The sequence below is a fragment of the Medicago sativa genome, chromosome 4 (assembly GCF_051527215.1).
Source record: "Medicago sativa cultivar Bolivia chromosome 4, Bolivia_mono, whole genome shotgun sequence".
NCBI classification, from domain to species: Eukaryota; Viridiplantae; Streptophyta; class Magnoliopsida; order Fabales; family Fabaceae; genus Medicago; species Medicago sativa.
Window position 1 is genome coordinate 27,717,928 of NC_140752.1, and position 26,532 is coordinate 27,744,459.

At 37.6% G+C, this 26,532-nt stretch overlaps 1 protein-coding gene and 1 pseudogene across 3 annotated transcripts; one reads left to right on the forward strand and one right to left on the reverse strand.

Moving 5' to 3' along the window:
* Positions 1-12,011: 12,011 nt before the first annotated feature.
* LOC146927442 (uncharacterized) lies at positions 12,012-22,159 on the reverse strand (annotated as a pseudogene).
* Positions 22,160-22,464: 305 nt separating this feature from the next.
* Positions 22,465-26,483, forward strand: LOC146927443 (RING-H2 finger protein ATL7-like). Of its 3 annotated transcripts, none has more exons than XM_085700713.1 (4): positions 22,465-22,889; positions 24,033-24,115; positions 25,263-25,443; positions 25,879-26,483. In XM_085700713.1, exons 1-4 carry the CDS (start codon positions 22,659-22,661, stop codon positions 25,915-25,917), a joined length of 534 nt encoding a protein of 177 aa, XP_085556839.1. In that variant the 5' UTR covers positions 22,465-22,658; the 3' UTR covers positions 25,918-26,483. The 3 variants fall into 3 exon arrangements, with proteins under 3 accessions (XP_085556839.1, XP_085556840.1, XP_085556838.1); XM_085700714.1 differs by having other exon boundaries at positions 25,900-26,483; XM_085700712.1 differs by having other exon boundaries at positions 25,933-26,483.
* The last annotated feature ends 49 nt before the right edge of the window (positions 26,484-26,532 follow it).

Sequence of the window (26,532 nt, forward strand, 5' to 3'; positions counted from 1 at the left end):
TCCAATAAGAATTCACTCAATTAGTGTAAATTATGAAAAATAAAGCGACTTATGATTTAAAACTGAAGGAGTGCACTTATAGATCTAACTAGTAACTACAATCTTTCAAATCTTAAAATTTTGCAATTTCATGAATAACTTCTTAAATTTTTTCAATTTCATGAATAACTTTAGAATATTACTACTTTAGTGGTCAAATTAGGTGCCCTTTGTATTTCATTTACTAAAATATCGAGTAAATAGGTGGTAATTTTATTTTTTATTTTTATTTTTTGATAAAAAAATTGGATTTTTTTCTGTTATAAGCAAATACCCCTGAAGTTTTGCACTTATGTGCAAAATGCCCCTAAACTTGAAAAATTATATTTTTTTTCTTATACTTATTCAAAAGATGTTAAAGGCAAACAATAAACGGCTAGCGTTAATACATTAAACTCTACAAACCCCCTAAACACTAAGCCATGGTGGAAAATTCATGCTTAATTCTGGATACTTTGGATGAAAATGATGTTGACTGCTGCCCGAGAGCAAATGCTATGGACTGTGAAATGATTTGTGCTAGAGTGTGCTTAGTTGATGAAGATTAGAACTTAATCTTCCACACATATGTAAAACCTCAAATCCTTGTTACTAATTATAGGTACTTCATCCTTTTATTGTATGATCGTTTACCTTTATTATCAAAAGAGAGAGTTAGAGTCCTCGTGAGCTTAATTCAGTTGGTAGTGACAATGCATAATATATGCAAGGTTAGAGTTTTTTTTTTTTTTGAAGAAACTAAAATGAAATTATATAACCAAACCAAGAAGCAGGTTCCCAAGCACAAGGTGTGCCTAGGAAACCACTACAGAGTTACATAGTTTGTACACAAAAGCAGCGAATAGAAAATTAGCCAATGCCCAGACAAACTAAAGGGCTTGACCACCACCTCTGAGTGCCAAACACAAACATGGCATTTTTTGCTTTCAGCCACTCTAGAGATAACAATTTGACTTTATCTAACAGACGGGGAACAGGAGTTACAATATTATTGAACAGACGGTTGTTACGTTCATTCCACACAACCCAAGTACACAATAGCCAAATAAGTTACATGAGCGAGCGTTTAGCTTTACCGCCACCTGTCATGTACATAAACTGCACCAAATGATCAGAAATATTATTAGACTCCACCCCAACGAATCCAATCCACTCGCGCACCTGCTGCCATAAAGATGCAAACATTGTGCATGAAAGAAAAAGGTGCTCTCCTGTCTCCACGTTACCGTAGCCTGAAACACACACAATGTCATCCGCTGCAATAACACCACGCATAGCCAGATTAGCTTTTGTAGGTAAGCGGTCTCGAATGAGTCTCTAAGAAAATATTGCGACCTTCAACGGAACCTGTTTATGCCACACTAACTCCAGAGCCTTGTCCATCTGAGAAGTATCACAATTGAGTAACAAATCATAGGCACCTCGCACAGAATATTCGTCAGCAATGTCTGGAAGCCAAACCCATTTATCTGAAACATTTGGAACCAACAAAACATCAAATAGTAATGCCCTACACTCCTCTAACATATCCTCCTCCCACGCCCACAACCTACGCCACCAACTCCACCCCTCCCCTTCCCGCTCCAGACCCAATGAGAACAAGTTAGCCACCGTAATGGTTTTATTCTCAGCCAAGTCAAAAAAACGACGAAACCGAACACTAAGTGGTATCAACCAATCCACCTATGCGACGAAAACAAAGTTTCAGCCCCATCACTCACCCTCCGCATAACATTGTGGCCGAACCACCCACCACCAGACTCACCATCTCCATCACGAATCCTACCTATATCACGCCACCAAGAAGAAACACTCCGGCCTCCCACCTCCAACCTCCCACCTACTTCGCCATAACAGGCGACTAGAACATGGTGCCACAAACCTTCTATATCGACTAACATCCTCCAACACCATTTGCCTAGTAAAGCAATATTAAACTTCTTCAATTTTGTAACCCACAAACCTCCATGCTCCTTGATGACAGACAGTCATTCGCTATTTTTAATGTCATTTTCATGATATTTCTGAGTTCACAAGCAAGATTAAGCTGCAAGAAAAACAAGAAAAAACTGAAGAAACTGAAAAAGGGCATCGTGTCAAGATTACTGAAAAACGTGTCACGATTTGGAGCTTTCAAGAAATATGCATTCAACATTGGTGAAAACATGTCACGATGGCAAAAATGTGACACGATTATGGAAACCTTAATTTGGGTGGTTTGTTACACAAGGCAAAATCGTGTCACAATTTATTTAAATCGTGCCACGATTTCAGGAGCAGTTGTTGCCTATTTAAGCTGAAGACTATTCTGAAAACAAGGGTTACGAATTGGAGAGAGCAAAGTGCAATTTTGAGACCTAAAGACGGCTAGGAGGGCAAATTCTTCAACCTTCTATCAGTTCATGTATGTTTTGATTCCATTATTGATTATGCTATTTGTAATCTCGATTATGAGTAGCTAAATCTCTTAGAGATTAAGTCTGAGATGATTCTTTGTAACCCTAATTGAACCATGTTGCTGTGAAACTCTATTTATTGTGAATGACAATCTAGTTTTTATTTCAATTCAATTGTTCTTAATGCTTTTTATATATTGACACCATATAAACATGATTTCGTGAGAACGAATGACTGCTGACCATAGCTTTCGACTTAGACCTAATTGAATTGTTCTAATAAACATGGTTAATCTAGGAATGGATAATCGTTTGTTAGTGATATTAGGTTAACGTGCTTAAATCTTCAAAGATTATTAGATCAGCTAAGGGATTAGGGGCTGTAGTTTGAGAAGAGGATCCTAACTCAAGGGATTGATTCGAAAGACCTGATCTCATCTCTCTCTCCTTATCTTTTCCAAAACTATCTTTATTTTCTGTTTATTTAATTTTATGCAATCAAAATTACTGCCTCGGGCACTAAAATAATTTACACATCCTAGATATTAACCTTGTTGCTAAATTGAGATTAACACAGTTCCTGTGGATACGAACTTATAAATTTTATTACTTCGATAGTTTTAGTACACTTGCTAAAAGTCTATCAAGTTTTTGGCGCCGTTGCCGGAGACTGTTGAATCATTTCAATTTGGTAATTTCGTTATTATTTAGGATTTCTGTCATTTATATTTTTGTTCATATATATAAAAAAAATTATTACTCTTGTTGCTTTTATTTTATCTTGTGCGGTGCTATGATGGTATCTTTTTCTTTTTGTTGTTTCTGCGAGGTCAAGCAAAATACTATTTGATTTAGGATGGGAGATATGTCATCTAGACGCACCTTAGGGGACTATGGTATAGGAACAAACCGATGTCTTATCACTCATGGGTTTCAACCGGCGAACCCAGTTGCCTTCAACATAAAAAATTCAATTCTTGTGGGTCTTAGAGAAAGTCAGTATGATGGAGGATCACTTCAAGACCCATACGAACACTTGAGTTTATTTTATGAATCTTGTTTGTTCTGCTGCCCAGATGGAGTGACTGAAGATCAAAAGAAGTTGCAATTGTTCGCTTTGACATTAACTGGAAGAGCAAAAGATTGATTGCATGCTATGCCTAATGGTACAATTCAAAAATGGGATGAGTTAGAAGAGAAGTTTTTAAAGCGGTTCTTTCCATTATCGAAGTTGTTGAAGAAGAGAGCAGAAATTAGTGGTTTCAAACAAGGTGATACAAAATCTCTCTATGATGCTTGGGAGAGGTTCAGACTGTTATTGAAGAGGTGTCCACCACATGGTTTTGATATACTGGAACAGATGCAAATATTTACACATAGGATGAATGTTCAAACTAGGATGCTCCTTGATGCCTCAGCTGGGGGTAGTATAAGAGAAAAAACAGACCTTGGGGTTCAAACCCTAATTAAGATCATGGCTCAGAATGAGTATTGTGTTGAGATTGAGCAAGGTGAGAAAGGAGTGCTTGAAGTGAATAAGAATAGTATTATCCTGGCTAGTCGGGCATTGTTGAGTAAACAAATAGAAGCACTTTCAACACAAGTACAAGCCATAAGTATAAGACAAGTTCAAGATCAACAGATTCAACAACCACAAACAAAGCCAACCGCACTTGAAGAAGCCTTGACTAGTTTCATCAAATTAACCCAAACCAACTTCCAAGAGATAAAGTCAAATCAAGAAAGTGTGCAAAAGAACAATGAAGCTTACTTTAAGAACCTTGAAACTCAAATTGGGCAGTTGTCAAAACTAATGGCAGCATAATCAAGGGGAGGTTTTGGTGGCAAAACTTCCAACAATCAAAAGAATGACACATGTAATATGATTGGAGTGAGTGATGGGAGAGTAGCAGCTATCCTTATGGGAGTGGATAAAAGTAAGAAAAATAAAGTTGAGTGTGAATCCAAGAAGGAGGGAGATAAAATAGAGAAACTCATAGATGCAAGCTCCATTTTGAGAAAGTCTAAAAGTCAGCTCCTCAAGGATGGTGATAAGCCTCGAGTGATTCCATACTATGTGAAGTTGCCTTATCCTCATTTCAGTAAAAATAAGGAGAATGTTGAATATCCAAAGAATAAAAATCGCCAAGTCATTGAATTGAGAACCATAAAAGTGCTCAAGCCGGTGAATCTTGAGAGTACCAACAGAAAGGTTGATGAAGTGGATAGTGAAGATGAAGTTGGAAATGAACAACAAGAAAAAAAATAAAAATGAAAAGAGAATGCTTGTGGAATCAAAATGGAAATATCCACCCTGACTTGGGTGTTGGTGCGTCAAGCTCAATGACGTAAAAGTAAGCGCTTGGAGGGAGGCAACCCATCCTTTTCTTATTTCTTTTTGTTTTCAGTATTTTATTTCTATTGTTGAGTCAAGCAATTTTTCTTTAATTTTCATTTTGGATTAACTTAGTTGTATCCCCCTGTTATGTGATTGAAACTGAACTTGTTTATTATTGATGAGTTTGCTTATTTTATTGACTTTTTCCAGTTTAGTAACAAATGTTTGTTCAAGTGGTATTCCAAAAGTTCAAAAGGAGGAGTGACTTGTGATTCAAAGGCGAAGTGTACGGCAGTTAAAGATAGGTAGTCACAACTCCCAGAAATCTAACACTGTAAGGTTCATGGCCAAATTTTATTTTTCCAATTTACTTATATAGAGTGTTCCATGCTTTTACATGTCTAGAACTTGCATTGTTTCTCTACTGTCGATTGATTTTTGTCATTAGCACACTGAGGCAAAAGTGCTTGGTCATGTGAGTCTTTTTGAAGCCTACCTTGATACTAATTGTTATGTTTATCCTTTTCTTAGCCAAATTGAGCCGGTAGGTTTAGATCTTTTTGTTCGGTGACAAACTACATTACAAGCTTAGAGACTTTTAGGATTTATCCCAAATTGTATTTCTGAGTTAGGCATTGTAGAATGTTGCTAAATAATAAGTTTGGGGCTGCTATCGGAATTTGCAACTAACTAAGTTTGGGGTGGGGGTACTAGAGAACATAGAAAAGAAAAAGAAAAAAAAAAGAACATTCTCATGAAAACAATATCCAAAAATGGTGTATTCAAAAAAAAAGAATAGAATGAAAAAGGGACAAAACATTGAAAATCCGAGTAACTTAAAACTCGATTGTCTCAATTGTTAGGAATATTCTCTAGTACCCTTGCAAGAATTGTTGTTCTAAAAGGTGAATGAACGATGGATTGAATTTTGTGCTTAACTTCCATAGGAATGCCTAACTCAAATTTTGTGTAGCCTACTTATCCAAATATTATCCCACCTTCACTAAGCCCCGTTATAACCTTTTAAGACCTCAAAGTGTGCATTGACATTGATTTTGATTGACGTTTAGAAACTTTTCAAGCGTATGGTAATATGTAGATTGCATGTTGACTGTGTGTGAACCCTTTCATATTGTTGCGTGCAGTTGTGAATTGGAGGATGCTAACAAGTCAAACTAGCTCATCTTTAGCTAGTAAGGAGTTGAATTTTTGGGTACTATCACTTGATCAGGTAATTGTTATTTTACCGTCGATTGTCAATATTGCAAGTAGATTCCTTGAGGACAAGGAATGGTTCAAGTTTGGGGTTGTGATGACAGTCAGTCATTCGCTATTTTTAGTGTCATTTTCATGATATTTTTGAGTTCACAAGCAAGATTAAGCAGCAAGAAAAGCAAGAAAAAACTGAAGAAACTGAAAAAGGGCATCGTGTCACGATTACTGAAAAATGTGTCACGATTTGGAGCTTTCAAGAAATATGCATTCGACATTGGTGAAAACGTGTCACGATGGCAAAAACGTGACACGATTATGGAAACCCAAATTTGGGTGGTTTGTTACACAAGGCAAAATCGTGTCACGATTTACTTAAATCGTGCCACGATTTTAGGAGCAGTTGTTGCCTATTTAAGCTGAAGACTATTCTGAAAACAAGGGTTATGAATTGGAGAGAGCAAAGTGCGATTTTGAGACCTAAAGACGGCTAGGAGGGCGAATTCTTCAACCTTCTATCAGTTCATGTATGTTTTGATTCCATTATTGATTATGCTATTTGTAATCTTGATTATGAGTAGCTAAATCTCTTAGAGATTAGGTCTGAGATGATTCTTTGTAACCCTAATTGAACCATGTTGATGTGAAACTCTATTTATTGTGAATGACAATCTAGTTTTTATTCAATTCAATTGTTCTTAATGCTTTTTATATATTGACACCATATAAACATGATTTCGTGAGAATGAATGGTTAGTCTAGGAATGGATAATCGTTTGTTAGTGATATTAGGTTAACGTGCTTAAACCTTCAAAGATTATTAGACCACCTAAGGGATTAGGGGATGTAGTTTGAGAAGAAGGTCCTAACTCAAGGGATTGATTAGGACTATTTTGTTAACTATCGCGGAACTAGAAAATCATTCATAAGAATAGGTGCAGTATACCAATTAGGGGAACATAGATGATTCGAAAGACCTGATCTCATCTCTCTCTCCTTATCTTTTCCAAAACTATCTTTATTTTCTGTTTATTTAATTTTATGCAATCAAAACTACAGCCTCGGGCACTAAAATAATTTACACATCCTAGATATTAACCTTGTTGCTAAATTGAGATTAACACAGTCCCTGTGGATACGAACTTATAAATTTTTTTACTTCGATAGTTTTAGTACACTTGCTAAAAGTTTATCACTCCTTTTTAGAACACACGGTATTCCAACCTATCCAAGTAATTTTGCGACAATCCTCACTCCCACCCCAAAAAAATTTATTCAATAAAGATTCAATGGAAGAGATTATACCTGATGGAGCTTTGAAGAAGGAAAGGGCATAGACAGGTAGAGAGGTCAGAACTGCTTTAAGAAGGATCAAGCGGCCACTAAACGAGAGAAACCTGTTGTTCCAACCCGATAGTCTAGGTTTAATGCGATTCACAATAGGGTCCCAAAACGATAGTCTCCGCGGATTACCACCAATAGGCAGGCCTAGGTACATAAAAGGAATTTTTCCCACCTTACAACTCAACACCGCCGCTGCCTCAGTCATCCATGAATAAATTATTATCAACCATGGATTTCATCAGAATGTTTAACCCTTCATCCGCAATTAGAAACAGAAAAGGGGAAAGGGGGTCCCCATGTCGAAGGCCTCTGTGTAAATGAAACTCATCAGTGGGGCATCCGTTAACAAGAACTAAAGTTGTTGCAGTACCCACGCATTCTCTAATCCATTTCCTCCACAGAACCGGAAAAGACATACCCTTCATAACCGAATTTAAATAGCCCCAGTCAACGGAGTCATAGGCTTTTTCAAAGTCCACTTTAACAACAAAAGCTCCTTCTTACGTTTACGAGCCTCATCAACAACCTCATTAGCTATAAGAATACCATCAAGGATTTGACGATTTTTAACAAAAGCAGACTGAGTCTCAGATACCACACTACTGATCACCATTCTCAATCTATTTGCTAACAGTTTTGCTATAAGTTTATACATGCTTCCCACCAAAGAGATTGGACAAAAATCATTAAGTCTCTGTGGATTGTCCACCTTCGGAATTAGAACAATGAAAGTAGAATTTATACCTTTAGCCAGTTTTCCATTGCGATGGAACTCTGATACAAACCTCATAACATCATCTTTCAAATCTAGCCACAAGTCTTTAATAAAACAAAAATTGACCCCATCCGGACCTGGGCTTTTAAAGCTATTGCAATCCAAAATAGCTTCCTTAACTTCATCCATTGAAAAAGGTTTTGTAAGGCTCCCACCCTCCACCACAGACAGCGTAAGAAAACGAAGATTAGACACGCTCGGTCTCACCTCAGCTTGCGACTTAAAATGATTGGCAAAGTGAGTGAAAATCGCATGCTTAACAGGATGAACCCTTCAATCCTCACACCATCAACCAAAACAGAACAAATGGCATTACGTCGACGCCGCGTAGACAAAATGGAATGAAAATATTTTGTATTCGCGTCACCTTCATGGAGCCATTGATTCCTCGATTGTTGCCAACAAATACTAGTATTTAACCGAGACAATGAATGGATATTAGCTGAAACTTCATGTAGCTCATCACAGTCATCCGCAGACAAAGCCGCAAATTCCCCTTTACCATCTAAAACCGCTTGCCTGTCTTTCAAGGCATTAATTTTCGCAGACATGTTTTGAGAGTGAGATGCATGCCAAGCTTTAAAAGCTGATTAGATTAACTTGAATTTTTGTTTAAGCACATAACCTCCCCAACCTTCGACCTGCAAGGACTTCCACGAGTTACTCACAAATTGTTTATATCCAGGCGTGTCTAACCAACATTTTAAGAAACGGGAAGATCGAGGTCCCCAATTTTCTTCATCCACCGCGAGAAGCAGAGGACAGTGATCTGATAACCCTCTTAATTGAGCAATCTGTAAACAATTCGGCCACACCAAGCACCAATCCTCGGACAATAAAAACCGATTAATACGACTCATCGACTTTCCATCACATTTGTACCAAGTAAAGTTACGGCCACACAACGGTAAATCAAGCAGCGCATTTTCATCTATAAAATGATTAAACGATGCAAAGTCCATCACCCCACCATAATATGTTACTGGACGTTGATAGACGTTTGGCAAGTGCACCAAATACTATCGAAGTAGTAAAAATATCGATCCCACGAGGACTAATTTTAACTTCAATAATTCAATCGCGTTATAAAAATAGGATGTATAAAAGTTTATTTTGGTTTGCCACTAGGCAGTAGATTTGGTTTGATTTTATGAAATCAAATAAAAGAAACAGATTTGATTAGGAAAATATGGAGAGAGATGAGATCAGGTCTGTCGAATCCTCTATGTTTCCCCTAATTGGTTACTGCACCTATTAATACTAATGATTTTCTAGTTTCACGAAAGTTAACAAATTAGCCCTAATCAATCCCTTGAGTTAGGACCCTCTTCTTAAACTACAGCCCCTAATTCCTTAGGTGGTCTAATAATCCTTGAAGGTTTTATGAACGTTAACCTAATATCACTAACAAACGATTATCCATTCCTAGACTAACCATGTTTATTAGAACAATTCAATTAGGTCTAAGTCGAAAGCTATGGTCAGTAGTCATTCGTTCTCACAAAATCATGTTTATATTTGATCAGGATATAAAAAGCATTAAGAACAATTGAATTGAATAAAGACTAGAAATTCATTAATAACTATAAGAGTTTCACAGCAACATATGATCAATTAGGATTACATAGATTCATCTCTGACCTAATCTCTAAGAGATTTAGCTACTCATAATTGAGTTTACAAATAGCATAATCAATGAAAGAATTAAAACATACATAAACTGGGTTAGAGATGATGAAATCCTCTCCGCTGCAGCCTTCTGGGTGTTAAAATCGCACTTTAGCTCTCCAAAATCGTAATCCCCTTTGTTTGAGACTGACTTCAGCTTAAATAGGCAAATCTGGATCGCCCACAATCGTACCACGATGGCACAATCGTACCAAGATGGCTTCATTAAACCCTAATTTACTTCAAAGCCCTTCTTGAAATCGTATCACGATTGGATGGATCGTATTGCGATCCAGCTCCTTCAAAAACATGCTCTCTGACTTCAAGAAATCGTATTGCGATGGTGAAAATCGCAATACGATTGGCAGCTTCCAGTTCTTCAAATTTTGTTGCTTTTAACATCTCTTGGATACTTTATATTGCTTAGAACTCTATCAAAATGTCAAAATAAGTCCTAAAAATTACGTAATGACAGCATGTCATCAGACGTCTTTCCTCCCTACATCTGACCGCGTTAAAGTAGCCACAAATACACACCTTCTTCCCCCTTGAAGCCTGAATACGTAACGATAAAGAATCCCAAAACACTTGTCTATCAGTACCATCACACGGAGCATACACATTAAACAAATAAAACTCCTCATTAGATACAATAAACCGATCGTGAATGTTGAGAACATGATCAAAACTACCGGAGGACCACACCTCAACCACCGTCGGATCCCATATAGTCAATGTAACGCCCTATTTCTATTAAAGCGATAAAACACGCGAATAATACATATATTAAAGAAATAGACGCTACGTCTCAACTAAATGCACAAAATCATGCATGCATAAAAATATCTCAACAAACGCAGCGGATACAATCATATATCTCCAACATATACATGCCATGGTCAATAATACATCATCATATAAAATCCTCCAAGTCCCGACAAGTGGACAAATCTCAACAAAATAAAACAGAATCTAACAATAACATAATGACACCTAATCAGAGCCTAAACCTACGACTCCAACCGATAGCGGAGATAGCTCCTGCTATCCAAGCACTCACCAACAGCGAACTACTCCTGCACAGCGTCTACCCATCCATACAGACAGGTAGGCGGTCAAAACCACTGGAGGTTAGCTTTACATCAATCATAATCAATAATAAACAACTTGACATAATTAAATCAATTCAATCTTTCACTAATCAACATGAGCAATTAACTTCCATATACATATTCACACAATAATTCCAATCATCACAAGTATGTAATCATCAACCACACTCAACATCAACATTCATCATTCAAGTGCAACAGTCAAGACTCATGCTAATATGATATGCGCCTATATTCGACACATAAATGCATGTGGTATCAAGCATCCTCAAGGTCGTCACCCGTGATGCAACAAAAACATCATAATCACCTTAATTGGATATAAAATCCACCACCATCAATCATGAATGAATGAACATATGACTCGACTACAAATGCATATGTTCACACAACAATTCACCACACCATCACCAACATTTAGTATATATGCATTCAATAATAATTCACCACCACTTGACATATATACAATCACCATCAACATTTACAATTCAATCAACATAGAGTTGTCACATATATACATCAATCAACTTCACATCATTATATTAACCTATCCATAAAGGATTCATAAGGCAATCGACTCTTAAAACCATTTTCAACAAGGTTCGTCTATCATTATTCCATTTTCAAAATAATTGAAGCTATTGAACCAAAACCAAGTAAACAAGATTCAACGCCTCAACTAAGTATACCTCTAGGCCACATATAAGTGCAGTAGAGCATACAATTACGTTTCACGGGCTAAATGCGACGAAATCATGAAAATCACAAAGTTCGCCTCTCTATATCACTTTTTCAAGAAAAATTCATTTTCAAAGCAAAACAAGTTAAGACTTGACGAAACCAATCACAACCATTTTTAGAAACCATATAAACAGTATACAACCTTAATCCTACTTCAATTTCCCGAGAAAAACGAGTTTCCGGAAAATTGACGTTCTTGGACCATTTTTCAAAAGTTTAAGTTTGATTCACAAAATCAAGTCCAATTCGACTCAAACGATGTTCCAGTAGGATTAAGTGTATAAACAAAGGTTGAACAAGTCAAAAGAAACATTTTAGAAAGCCCGAATTGGTCCCCAAGTGCACGAAACGAAAAATCAAAAGTGGCTGAACTGGGTGCTGCACGCTTAAGCGTCCTCTGTACGCTTAAGCGTCCAACTTCCAGTAGCTTCTGGGTTGGCTCGCTTGGAGCATGCTAGCAGCTCGCTGGCCGCTCGCTTAAGAGTGGTAGGCACACTTAAGCGTCCTACACCAGAATGTCAAAAGCCAGTTACGAGTTCTACCCCTTTTCACCCCAAACCCCCAATTTTGATCATTCCAAACCTCAAAACTTAATCCCAAAGATGTTTATAGGTCATATACACTTCAAAACACTTAAACCTGCATAAGTTTTGAGATTAAAACATCAACACAACAAAATTCACCAATTCACCAAACTTCCACAACTTTCAACAACAACAACAATCCTCATCACCAATTCACCAATTCATGATACCCAATGCATCAATTCATCAACAACACATTTAATAACAACAACAACAACAACATCTAATCATGAATTCATCCTTAATTTAACAACCACAACATCATTCATCATCAATTTCACACAAAAACACATCATGTTCTTATATACCCATTTTGACATACAAATTCAACAACAACAACACAATTATCATTCAATTCATGTACATAATCATGTCATCATAATTAAGCACGAATTTCTGCAACAAAATTCAAATTAACCACTTAAGCAAGGAATTAGGGAAGAACTACAATTATTAATTATGATTGAATTCTAACCCCCTTACCTTAATTCTTCTCAACCTCAAGCTAGGGCCTCACTTTAGCTCCAATTCTTGAATCTCTATCTTCCTCTAGCTCTCTCTAGCTTTCCTCTTCAAACCCTTATCTTTTCTTGCTCTTTCTCTCTCTACCTCTTCTCAAATGTGAAAAATGATGGTGTAAACCCTACTTCTCCAAAGAATATAGTTTATATAGGCTCTACCTAATTGGGCTCAACTCACAATGCCTTAATGGGCCTAACCCATTACTAATCTAATTCAAAATGTTACTACTCACTTAACGGTAAAATGTAATAATAACGGTCACTTACCGATTATAAAATGATTCGCTACAACTCTAGCACTTAGTAAAATAATACTAGCTCTCACTAAGCACTAAAAATAATCCTCATCAAAATTACTAAATTACCCCTGCTCACAAAATGACCAAAATACCCCCGAGTCTAAAATGACTAAAATACCCTTCTAACACCGAATTCTACAACTTCCAACCAAAAATTTACACAGAGGCAATTAATCACATATGAGCACAAATAAACACATATAAAAACAATTAAATTAAATCTAGCGAAAAATCGGGCTGTTACAGTCAACAATCCTCCATACGCCCTTATGGACGGGCGAAAGGAAAACTCAGCCTGCTGCCCATCCCACACCGACAAACACACACCCTCATCACACCTTTGTAATTTAGTTTCTTGAATACATAAAATCGACGGACGCTTCTCCTTCACCAAAGAACGAACTTCCTTACGCTTCTCCAAACTACCCAACCCCCTAACATTCCAGGATAACATCTTCATCTTCCACACCCTCACCCCTCACACCACTCCCTCACCACCAACTACGCACCCTCAACCGAACCCAATGACCCTCCGTCACCCTCAACCATGCCCTTCTTCTTCCCCTTCCCCTTTCTAGCCAACACACCAAACTGTTTTATCTTGGTTTTCGGGTGTCAAACATTGATTACGTTTGAACCTTTTAAACCGGTGATATCTTATTTTTTTCTTGGGAAGGGAAAAAGTAAGCAAAACCCTTGAGAATCGAGGTCCGGGAGTTGTTTTCGCTACGGGAAGGTGTTAGGCACCCATAACGACTATAGTATCCTATAGGAACCGTCTTTATGTTCTACGCGCGCTTTATTTTTAAATGCTATTTTGAAAGTGTTTATTTAAACCTAAGAGTTTCTAAGTGAAGAATTGGAGGGAGAAGAATGTTTTTGGATTTTTTATTTTATTTGAATTGAAGGAATTTTGTTCCTTGCCTACGTACCCGATTAAGGGATCAAATCCACCGTAGTTCTCTTCCAAAAATGTTTTTGTTTTTTGTTGGTTGATTTTAAGTTTGAAAATAGGATTTTGAAGAATGGAGATTGAGAGGCCTTGAAGGCATGAGAATTTAAGAAAAGAGTGGGGTTTGATTAGTTATTTGCAAAAACAAGTCAAAGTATGATTAAAGTTTATTGAAATTTGATTAAGAAAATGAAAAGAAAAATCAATGGGGTTTTAACCCCAAGGTTTATTGTGAAAATTATTTGAGGTGAAGTTTGTTCATATTTTTGGAAAATGGTTTTTCTAAGTATAGAGCCTAAACATACATCTAAACATACAATCCTAAACATACATCTAAACATGCATATTCTAACTATATAGTGATGTGTGTGCATGTGTCGGTGCTTGTGTCGGTGTACATCATTAGAGTCCATTGTCCTTATTACATCATTGGCCTAGATACATTCTATGGTCTTGCAAGAAATTTAAATTGTATGAAAGGTAAAGTACAAAAAGAATCCTAAGTTTTTACATTCTAAGTCGTTGCATGAAATGAAAATGGCAAGAAATAAAAATGCAAGAAATAAGGGATGAAAGTAAGATGTGAAACGCTATGGAAATGAGACATGAAACAAGAAAAGTTAGTAGCATAAGTGAAATACAAACTAGTATTAAAAAAGCATAGTAAAGCTATTTGTAACTTGCAAGAAAAGTAAACTAACAACTTTAGCAAAAAAAAAAAAGTGACAAAAGGACTTGAAATTCAATATAATCCTAAAGCAAGCTCAAAACCTAGATTCTCACAACATTAAGACATTTCAAGTGATTCACTTCAAGGGAACAAATATGAGAACCAAGGAAAGTTAACATGCCAAAAGTTATAAGATTTTCAAGCTCTTTATGCACTTTTATTTCACAAAAGATTTTCACATTATTTACTAACATAAAATTCACACCAAAAAAAACTATACCAAAGCAGCAAGCATATATCAAAATCAAAGGGAAATTCACTTTAAAAAAACACATATCCATGGCCACAATTATGCACCAAAATTCAAGAATAACATCACCTCACAATATTCACAAGAAACTTAACGAAGAGTGCACAAACACGAACACATATATTTTGAAGCAAGTTTCAACATGTAATTGCATTCCAAAGACAAGTATCAAATGCCAAAAATTGATCACAACAACTTCGCGAAACTTTAGAAATTCGTATCAAGATTTGAACAAAAATTAACACATGGAATTAAAACAAGACTAAAATATTTTTCACATATTGTGATCAATTTTTGACATGCAAGATACATTAAAAATTATCAAAAGAACATAAAAAGATTACTGAAATTTTTGTGGAATTTTTAAAGAGTTTTTTGGCATGGCAGGGGGGTGTAACTAGCAAGCAATTTCAATAAAACGGGCAGGAAGGGGGCGTGAACAGCATATAGAAAAAAAGGAGGCAAAAGTTGGGCTTGGGTTTCATGGATGTGGGTTGGTGGGTATGGGTCATGGGTTAGCCATGGGTTAGACATGGGTTAGTATAAAAGGCTAGATGTAAGTGCTGCTACTTGTAAAAACGTTCCTTAGTTCCAGACTTTCTTCTTTCTGCAACTATTACTATCGGAGAAGGAAAGGGAGAGATGACCGGAGTTCCTCCGACGCGGTGGTCCACCGGAGCGCCGCCGCGTCGGAGTTTCACTTCTACCTCCTTTTTGAGAATTTTTTACGTCAAATTAAAGCTCTCTTCCTCCTCTATCACTTTCTCAAAACGTTTTTCACAAAAAGGTCATAGAATCCACCAGATCTACTCTTTAAATGACGAATTCAAACTACTTTTCACCTTAATCATCTTCGAAACAAACAAACGCAGCATGAGCAGATTTAAGCACTTGAACGGCGATGAAATTTAACGAAGAAGAAGGTTCTATACCGTGATAAAGCACCGGAACTATTTCGAATTTGTCCTCCTTTCACGTGTTGCTTCAGGATCTGCGCCGTGCTCAATTCTTCTTGCTTCTTCACGGATTTGAGCTTGTAATGTGCTGACTCGGTTTGCGGCTTTGACGTTGATTGTGTGCGGTTTGAAACAATTCGAATTCTCCTTCTTCCGTTCGATCTGTTCAGCCCCTCGTTCTTGGATCTGTTTGCGGTTACATTCTGGACTTGCTTCGATTCCGTTTCGTCACCGTTGTTGTTTGAGATGGATACTCGAAATTGTTGTGTGTTTACGGACGAATTTGCAAAATATTGTACGATTGTGGTGAAGGAAAAGGGACGAAAATGGATAAGAAAAGTGGATCGGTTTTGATGAATTTTGGAGATTTTGTGATGAATGTGGTGGTTAGAAGTGGTAGTTAGGGTGGTTAGAGTGGTGGTGAGAATTAGTTATGGTGGTTAGGGTGGAGGAAAAGTTAGTTAGAGGTTGTTGAAGATGAGAGAAAAATGGGAGAGAAAATAATAAAAAAAAATGCTTTTTTTTTTTGGAATTTTTGGTATAAAAATGATTAGTTGTTCAACCTTGACCATGACTTTGACTTATTTATAGGTGATGTGGGAATGCTTGGACCAATGAAACAATGCCACGTGACACTTGACTTGTAACAAACCTTGACTTTGACTCTAACAAACTTAAAAAGGGATTAAAATGCAAATAACAAAAGTACGAGGACCAAAATGAAAATTAAACTAAAATTGAATTGAAAAAGTAAATTGAAAATTAACGTAAAGCGAGACGATTAAAAACAACAAAGCAGATGAGAGAATTTATGTGAAATGACCAAAATGCCCCTGGGGCTAAAACGACTGAAAATGACTCAGATGCCAATTTTAAAATGGATTGTTAACAGGAAATTAAAGCAAGAACTTATACAAGACTCAGAGACAATTTTTTTTAGAATTTAAACAGGGCTTTAACACATGAAAAGACTAAAATGCCCCTAGGGGCAAAACTGACTCAAAATGACTTCAAACGCAATTTTTAAAATGGATTTTGACATAGGATGCAACAGAGACTTATTCTAACCAAATGAAAAGACTCAAACAAATTTTCAAAAGACTGAAAGAAATCTTGACATAGGAAATGACTAAAATACCCTTTTCCATGAATTTTGCAAATAATATTGAAATAAAATGCAAAGGAAGATGTAATTGATCAGAGACATATCAAATGACTTATAATGCAAGAAAAGAAGAATTGAACAAGTATTTTTAGGTCCAAAATTAGGGTATAACACAAACATATTATGAGAACCAGTCAACTGTACACCTATAGATTCACCAATACTCCTCACATCCTCCCTCACCACCTTCTCACTCCCATGCAACACCACCTAATGTTTCCAGTCCTTAGTACCTGAATTAGGAGAAGAAGAATTTTCAGACATCTCCTCTGATATCATCCTCGCCGCTTTTTTCAATTTGGATGAGCCTTGGAATTTACACCCATTTTTCTTTAAAATTTGCATTACTGTTTTCCGGTCTTTGATAGGAAGTCTTGCCACTTTTTTCAAACTATGCACCGAATGCCTCAAAACCCCATCCAATTTCTTACGCTTCTGAAAGGAAACATCTGCCTGAACACCAATAGCTTTTTGTCGAAACCCTTTTTTTAGAGTTTTCCGAGATGATGATACTACCCCGGCCTCACTATGGTGTTGATCACATAACCATTCGAAACTCCAAGGACCAGACACTACAGAATGATCTGTCCTGGGAGGACATGAAGCCGTCTGAGTTGTTCTACGCTTGCAAAGAGATTCCGAATTAGAAGCAACAGGCTGCTCGGCTCCAAGGTTATTACCGTCTACAATTTTAGCCTCCATGTGGGATTCATGATTAACGTCTAGCCCCTGAACATCAGATCCATTGTTCGACGAAGCACACTCATCATGATGAGTCACGTTAGGCACTGAGAGTACTGGTGAAGCAGTCGTACCTATAGTAAACTCTCCATCATGCTTTTGCTTTGAATGGCTGCTTGTACACGCTTCAAAATCTGAATCTGTGTCATATGTAATCTCCACGTCAGCATTTGATTTCACGTGCCTTTATGAGTCCTCCAACTTCTTTACTAGTTTCTCTACCAAAATTTCAGCATTACCATCAAGTCCTGGATCAACTTTCCCCTCTTCCTTCTCAAATTGAGTGTCTGATCCATCCTCATCCTCGTCATAAAGACAATCATCATCACCAATATTAAACCCCCCACTCCTCCAAAATCTTCACCAATTCCCCATCAATCATTAGTTCGTCGGTACAATTAATAATCTCAAAAAAAGAAGTAGAAATCAATACTCGGGCATAATCAAATCTCTCTTTGTCCACCGAGCAAGAATCAGTGCGAAGAAAACGACCACAATCAATAATACACAGTTTAAAAAAGGTCTCATTCCAAGCATGAATCAGGATTCCATATAGCCTAAACCATGCTCCCCTCTGAAACGGCAAAAATTTCTTTTCCCACCGCACAAAATTAGTAAAAAAAATGCTCAAAGAATTCCTTTGCATCATTAATAATTGTGGAAACATGAACATCAGATGACTTGCGGATCAAAACTCTATCAGCACCCAGAGGTGTTACCTTAACATCAGAAAAACCAGCATCCTCAATACGATTTTGAACAACCGGAATAGACTCACCATTAATCACTGAAGCCACAACACCTCGACGAGCCCACTGGATATCCTCCTCCTGAGACCTATATTTACGGATCAATTTTTGGATTGAAGGTTGCCCGTTAACTGGTGGGTGATTGCTGACCACTTTACCATGATCTTCCTTCCCACTAACAACCGGTTTTCCTATAAGCTTCTTCTTCCCCAACCGCACCATCACATCACCTACCCGTAAATCCTCCACCATGTCAACCAATTTCACCGTCGCTCCTTCCTTCACCTTCACCCTTTTCTCACTTTTTTCTCCCTCGCCAGCTCCCTTACCACCACCCTTTCCAGCACCTACACTCACAGCTTGCACACCCTCGGTCACCACCTTCTTCCCGCCTACCACACTACCAGCACCCTCACTGTCGACCTTCATTTCACCACCCCCTCCCTTGACTAGATCCTCATTACCGCCCCATCTTCCCTCAATCCCCTTCTCAACCTCCCTCGCAGCCGCCTTCTCAAAACGAGCAACTAATCACATATGAGCACAAATAATCACATATGAGCACAAATAAACACATATAAAAACAATTAAATTAAATCTAGCGAAAAATCGGGCTGTTACAATCAACAATCCTCCATACGCCCTTATGGACGGGCGAAAGGAAAACTCAGCCTGCTGCCCATCCCACACCGACAAACACACACCCTCATCACACCTTTGTAATTTAGTTTCTTGAATACATAAAATCGACGAACGCTTCTCCTTCACCAAAGAACGAACTTCCTTACGCTTCTCCAAACTACCCAACCCCCTATCATTCCAGGATAACATCTTCATCTTCCACACCCTCACCCCTCACACCACTCCCTCACCACCAACTACGCACCCTCAACCGAACCCAATGACCCTCCGTCACCCTCAACCATGCCCTTCTTCTTCCCCTTCCCCTTTCTAGCCAACACACCAAACATATTATGAGAACCAGTCAACTGTACACCTATAGATTCACCAATACTCCTCACATCCTCCCTCACCACCTTCTCACTCCCATGCAACACCACCCAATGTTTCCAGTCCTTAGTACTTGAATTAGGAGAAGAAGAATTTTCAGACATCTCCTATGATATCATCCTCGCCGCTTTTTTCAATTTGGATGAGCCTTGGAATTTACGCCCATTTTTCTTTAAAATTTGCATTACTGTTTTCTGGTCTTTGATAGGAAGTCTTGCCACTTTTTTCAAACTATGCACCGAATGCCTCAAAACCCCATCCAATTTCTTACGCTTCTGAAAGGAAACATCTGCCTGAACACCAATAGCTTTTTGTCGAAACCCTTTTTTTAGAGTTTTCCGAGATGATGATACTACCCCGGCCTCACTATGGTGTTGATCACATAACCATTCGAAACTCCAAGGACCAGACACTACAGAATGATCTGTCCTGGGAGGACATGAAGCCGTCTGAGTTGTTCTACGCTTGCAAAGAGATTCCGAATTAGAAGCAACAGGCTGCTCGGCTCCAAGGTTATTACCGTCTACAATTTTAGCCTCCATGTGGGATTCATGATTAACGTCTAGCCCCTGAACATCAGATCCATTGTTCGACGAAGCACACTCATCATGATGAGTCACGTTAGGCACTGAGAGTACTGGTGAAGCAGTCGTACCTATAGTAAACTCTCCATCATGCTTTTGCTTTGAATGGCTGCTTGTACACGCTTCAAAATCTGAATCTGTGTCATATGTAATCTCCACGTCAGCATTTGATTTCACGTGCCTTTATGAGTCCTCCAACTTCTTTACTAGTTTCTCTACCAAAATTTCAGCATTACCATCAAGTCCTGGATCAACTTTCCCCTCTTCCTTCTCAAATTGAGTGTCTGATCCATCCTCATCCTCGTCATAAAGACAATCATCATCACCAATATTAAACCCCCCACTCCTCCAAAATCTTCACCAATTCCCCATCAATCATTAGTTCGTCGGTACAATTAATAATCTAAAAAAAAGAAGTAGAAATCAATACTCGGGCATAATCAAATCTCTCTTTGTCCACCGAGCAAGAATCAGTGCGAAGAAAACGACCACAATCAATAATACACAGTTTAAAAAAGGTCTCATTCCAAGCATGAATCAGGATTCCATATAGCCTAAACCATGCTCCCCTCTGAAACGGCAAAAATTTCTTTTCCCACCGCACAAAATTAGTAAAAAAAATGCTCAAAGAATTCCTTTGCATCATTAATAATTGTGGAAACATGAACATCAGATGAATTGCGGATCAAAACTCTATCAGCACCCAGAGGTGTTACCTCAACATCTGAAAAACCAGCATCCTCAATACGATTTTGAACAACCGGAATAGACTCACCATTAATCACTGAAGCCACAACACCTCGACGAGCCCACTGGATATCCTCCTCCTGAGACCTATATTTACGGATCAATTTTTGGATTGAAGGTTGCCCGTTAACTGGTGGGTGATTGCTGACCACTTTACCATGATCTTCCTTCCCACTAACAACCGGTTTTCCTATAGGCTTCTTCTTCCCCAACCGCACCATCACATCACCTACCCGTAAATCCTCCACCATGTCAACCAATTTCACCGTCGCTCCTTCCTTCACCTTCACCCTTTTCTCACTTTTTTCTCCCTCGCCAGCTCCCTTACTACCACCCTTTCCAGCACCTACACTCACAGCTTGCACACCCTCGGTCACCACCTTCTTCCCGCCTACCACACTACCAGCACCCTCACTGTCGACCTTCATTTCACCACCCCCTCCCTTGACCAGATCCTCATTACCGCCCCATCTTCCCTCAATCCCCTTCTCAACCTCCCTCGCAGCCGCCTTCTCAAAACGAGCAACTTTAGCCATTATTTTGAAGTTTCCAAAACAAACAGAATTAACAGTTTTCAACAATTTACAGACATCACAGACATTGGAATACCTCACAAATCCATAAACTTCCCCCTCAACATTACGCCTAGACGGAACCACGACTTCTTCTAGCATACCACAAACCTCTAACCCTTTGCATAAATAAAAATTCGATAGATACGGCGGAAAATTAGTGAAGTAAAAAGTAACAAACCGGCGGAAAGATTTGTCAGAACCGGTCTCACTGTGCTTCGAAGCTTGTTCACGTACAGTAGGCACAACTCTGCCATCTGCACGCTTGTTCTTTTCCGGCAATCTCCGAACGGAACCTTCACCCCTTCGTCGCGGCTCACCCAGGCGTCTTCCTTCCTTATGGTGTAACCAATCATCCTCTGATTCCCCATAATACCAGTCGACCCCCTGTCTTGATAGTAATCTTTGTGGCTACCGCAGAAACCATCCCGTGAATCCCTAAACCTAGACTGTCGATTGCCAGCATTTTCCCAATTTCTAAACCGCTGGTTCTCCAATTGCCAGTCCTGTCCTCGATCCCACTATCGTTGCGCTTTCGTCCTCCTTGGTCTCACATCAAGCCAATCTTCCCCATCCCCCCCCCCCCCCAGCCTGGCCAACTTCCCCCCTATGTGACCTCACCGTCGGCAATGAAGAACGCCGGTAGACCTGCTCACAGCGATGATGAAGCCATAGCCGGTCCTCTCTCTGTCGCTCTCTCATCTCTCTTTTGCTTATTTCCTGAACATTATTTTGTATGCAAGGTTAGAGTTCAAAAAAAAAAAAAATAGAGAAAAATGTCAAACAAAGTCAACACCATTACTCACTCTTCCTCATCTAACTCTGTTTGACATTTTTCAAGTATGATATAACTGGGTTGAAAAAAAAAATATATATATATATCGCATGAATTAATATTATAAAAAGAACAAATAAGTTAAGACATAGAAAAAATAACAAAAAGAACATTTAAAATGGAGACAAGGATTGCTACCGTTTGAGACCAAAACTTGTGCGGTGCTATAATTTCAAACAAAATATAAGTAATTCTTATTTTATTTGTTGTCGGTATACACTCACACGCATCCAATGTCGTGAAATGACTTCAACTTCAACCTTAAACTTGTTATGAATGTGTTAATTTAGTTCACTTCATACAAGAACAATACTGAGCTATATGGAAACTAGTGATAATGTCTCAATCTCAAGGTTGTTGTTCCAGTAACAGATCTGATGCTTCTGGAGTAGCTGAACTGAAGCTGTACAGAGCTTTTATATTCTCTGTACCAATTTTCTTCACTTTGATTCTTCTCTTTCTATTTTATGTTTTTTATTTGAGACCAAGAAGAGTTGATTGGTCTTCTATTAGGATGAGGTCTGTTTCTGTTTTACAACATCATCATAACAACAATGCCACCTCCACTGTAAGTAATCCTTAGCTTAATACACTACTTGTTGTAATAACATATGAATATTTACATGTTCTTGTTCTTCATTTACTTATGTAGCAAAGATACCTTAGAAAATGTAACTATGAAGGACCAACAGACACAAACTGATATTCGACACAACACACATAAGCACGCTTAATTGTTAAAAGTCCTACGTTGGATGAAACAAAGCTAGCAGATTGGGATTGCTAGGACCGTTTCTTTTCCCATGAGTTTCTCGTGCACCCTATGCAGTTCGGATTATAGAATCTGAACGACATAAACACCCCATAAAAACCTTCAAAAACACGTTGAGACATTTCGGATTTTAAAATCCAAATAGGGCATGCAAGAAACTAGAGACTATAGTGTGGGAAAAGTAATGACCCCATCTTTAACATTGCGGTTGGGCCTAGTGCAGCCCACAAAACCAACTTAAAGGATTGCTCCCAGTTATAAACATGTATTTCTACCATCTGTCAACCGATGTGGGACTCTTTAACGAGGTCCAACCCAAATTTTAATATGATATATAGCTTATCGAAGATTGGTCCCACTCTAGATGTGCAGTCATAGGCGTGACAGGTTTGTTAGGAGTTCCATATTGTATTAGATTAGACAATGTTCTAGCATAAGTTTAGAAATGGAGACGATACTCACCTTAGAAGTCGGTTTTGAATGGATTGAGTTAAACTCAACTCAAATTCTAAGAGTAATAGTATGAGAAAATGGAAATTGATTAAATGCACATAAATTGAACACATTTTCAATCTGAAGTATCATGTTTAATAGAGCAAATTGGTTCTAAAAGAATGACGAGTAACGTAGGGGTGAAATTTTGGGAAATGTCATTAGGGAAAAATTTCTTTTAGAATAGTAGACATAGATTTATGAGTGAGAATTTAGAGCGAGGAAATGATGCTTCATTCAAATGTTGAGAAAACCATTGTGCTGAAGCTCAACGCATTGAGGAAGTAAATTACATTTACCTAACTCTAAAGGAACTAGTCGGAACTTGTACGCGGAGCGTGTTCAAGATAGTTCCAGTCGTGCTACATGGGATAATCTGATAATCCACTGGGGTTAAGTTAAGGTTGACTTCTTTTAACTTTCTTTAGTTCTATTCTTTTTTCACAGTCTGATTTGGGATTGAAGAAAGAATTGAGAGAGATGTTGCCTATTATTGTGTACAATGAAAGCTTCTCTGTCAAAGATACACAGTAAGTAGTTCAGTTTAATAGCCATTGTCCTTTTCATGATTTCACTTTTGTAACTGTTTTTAATCCTGCCTGAAATTGAACTAACAATGACACAAATGCTACAAATACTCTTTTCATCCGGTTTTGAACAATAGTGTGGAAAATTTTAGAAGGATATCAAAGAATGTGTGTGATAGAATCTTTTGTTGTGGGCGTAGGAGTGTTTGTGAAAAATTACTTAACTAAAAGTTCATTTTTTCCGATACAACTGAACTAAAAGTTTATTCGATAAGCAATTTATCATATGAGAGCTTGTGCATAAGTTGTTTCTAAATTTACAAAAAAGTTAGTTTGAATTGTGCATAAGTTCTGTATAAATTGTTTCTCTGAGTTATTCTAATAAGCTTCTGCAAATAATTTATGCAGATATCAGAAGTTATTTGAGAAATTCGTCTAAACACTTATGCACATTTAGGGCTAAGGATACTGACACTAGAAGAAAACTAATTTCTAGAGATGTTTACCAATTTGACTTCTTTGGTTTCTCTTGATATAGTCAAGAGTTAATGTTGTAAACTTGTAGATGTTATATGCTTTAGGTCCTAATTCTTAGTAAAAGATGCCTGACTCAGAAAACATGTCTTGATATTCGTTTGTTGACATGCACTAATAGCAGGAAATAAGTTAAAATTTTGTTAAAAACTTCTTATGAGCTTACTTAGGTTGTATGTTGTGCATTGATATTTAGGTCCTGTTTGGATAAACATGTTAATAAGCGCTTATATCATAAGTGCTTATGTAAGTTCTTATGTATATGCTATTTCAACAGAAAAAGATAATACAAAACAAAACTTTTTTCATATAAACTATAAGTTGTTTTCATATATGCTATTTTGGATGCCTTATGAAAATAAGCTGAAAGCAACTGACGTATGGACATGTTATACGTTGTTTCCATAAGCTCTCCCAAATAGTCTCACCAGTGTTTATGTTCGTAGATAAGATCAAATAAGTCAATCCAAATATCCCCTTAAATTGGATTCATAAAACTTGATCTTGCTGATACTCTAAATTTATAGTCTTTTGCTCTGTTTTTGTTTCTTTGTTTCGTTGATTCAGTCAAAACCTGTGTTATCTTTCGCTTTCCTCATCCAAAAGATTGTTGCAGATGCTCAGTATGTCTTTTGGACTACCAACCAGAAGACAGACTTCAACAGATACCTGCATGCGGCCATACATTTCACATGAGCTGCATTGATCTTTGGCTTTCCAGCCACAGTACCTGCCCACTTTGCCGTTTGTCCCTACTAACTACTGCGAAATCTTCGACAGAAATATCCGAAATGCAGGTAAATGAGATTAATTTCCACAAATATGTATTGATAACTCTATTAGTCTTTTGTTCAACACTCATTCCAACATATATAATGATTTTAGAGTAAATGGTAATTTTGGTCCCGAAGTGAGTGAGGACCAAACTAACTTACGAAAGACACATTTTGATGATCAAACTGATTAATGAAATAAGCTTTTAAGTATGTTTTTGTAATTTTGATACACTCAATGATTATCATGATCGCGTCTCACACATTTAATGACCAAAATGATTGTTTATTCAATGATTTCGAGATTACATAATTGGTCATGGAATGTTTGCAAGTTGCTACTGAGCACATGTATTGATCACTATATGTAGACATAATTGATTAATTGTTGACAATAGAAACCATATTATATTCAATTTTTATATGTTTTGTGTTAGAGTTAAATGTAGTGTTGTTTAGATCATTGATCATGCATGGCAGATATATACTGACAAGTGAAACTCTCTGATGGAGGCCACAAGCAATGAAGAAATGGAGATGCAACAAAGAAATGAAGAAACGCTAGCCATGGAATTCTCTGACTCAAGATCAACTAGACATCTTGAAACCAGTGTCATTCAAAATGTCTCTGGAGAAGCTTCGATCAATGCTCACCGCGTTGAAGTTGAAGAGCGAAATGGGTGAAACAATCACTAGGAACATGAAGATATGAGAGATTCCTTCTGGTAAATGTTTGATTCAATAGATATTTTTGTTCAGTTGGGGTGCAAGAACTTGGTTTGGTGAGAAAATTGGTAATGCCATGGAGGATTGGATCAAACCATCAACATCACCACCACGCCGAAATCTTTGATGTATCCCTGTGCTGATTGGAAACAAGATCATGGACTTTTTTTTCCTTATGGTTCTTTACATTGTAGCATTGTACTTCCGTGACAGTTATGCATCAGTTATCGACATGTAATTTAAAATTTTCTATGAAGTTGAAGGATACATAAAGGGTTGATGTCACTTGATCATCTTTTGGAGAACTTAAAGAAAAAAAAAGTTGTTAAAGGATTGAAGTTATTTTGCAATTTAGATATTAAACATGATTTTTAACGGAAGCTACTC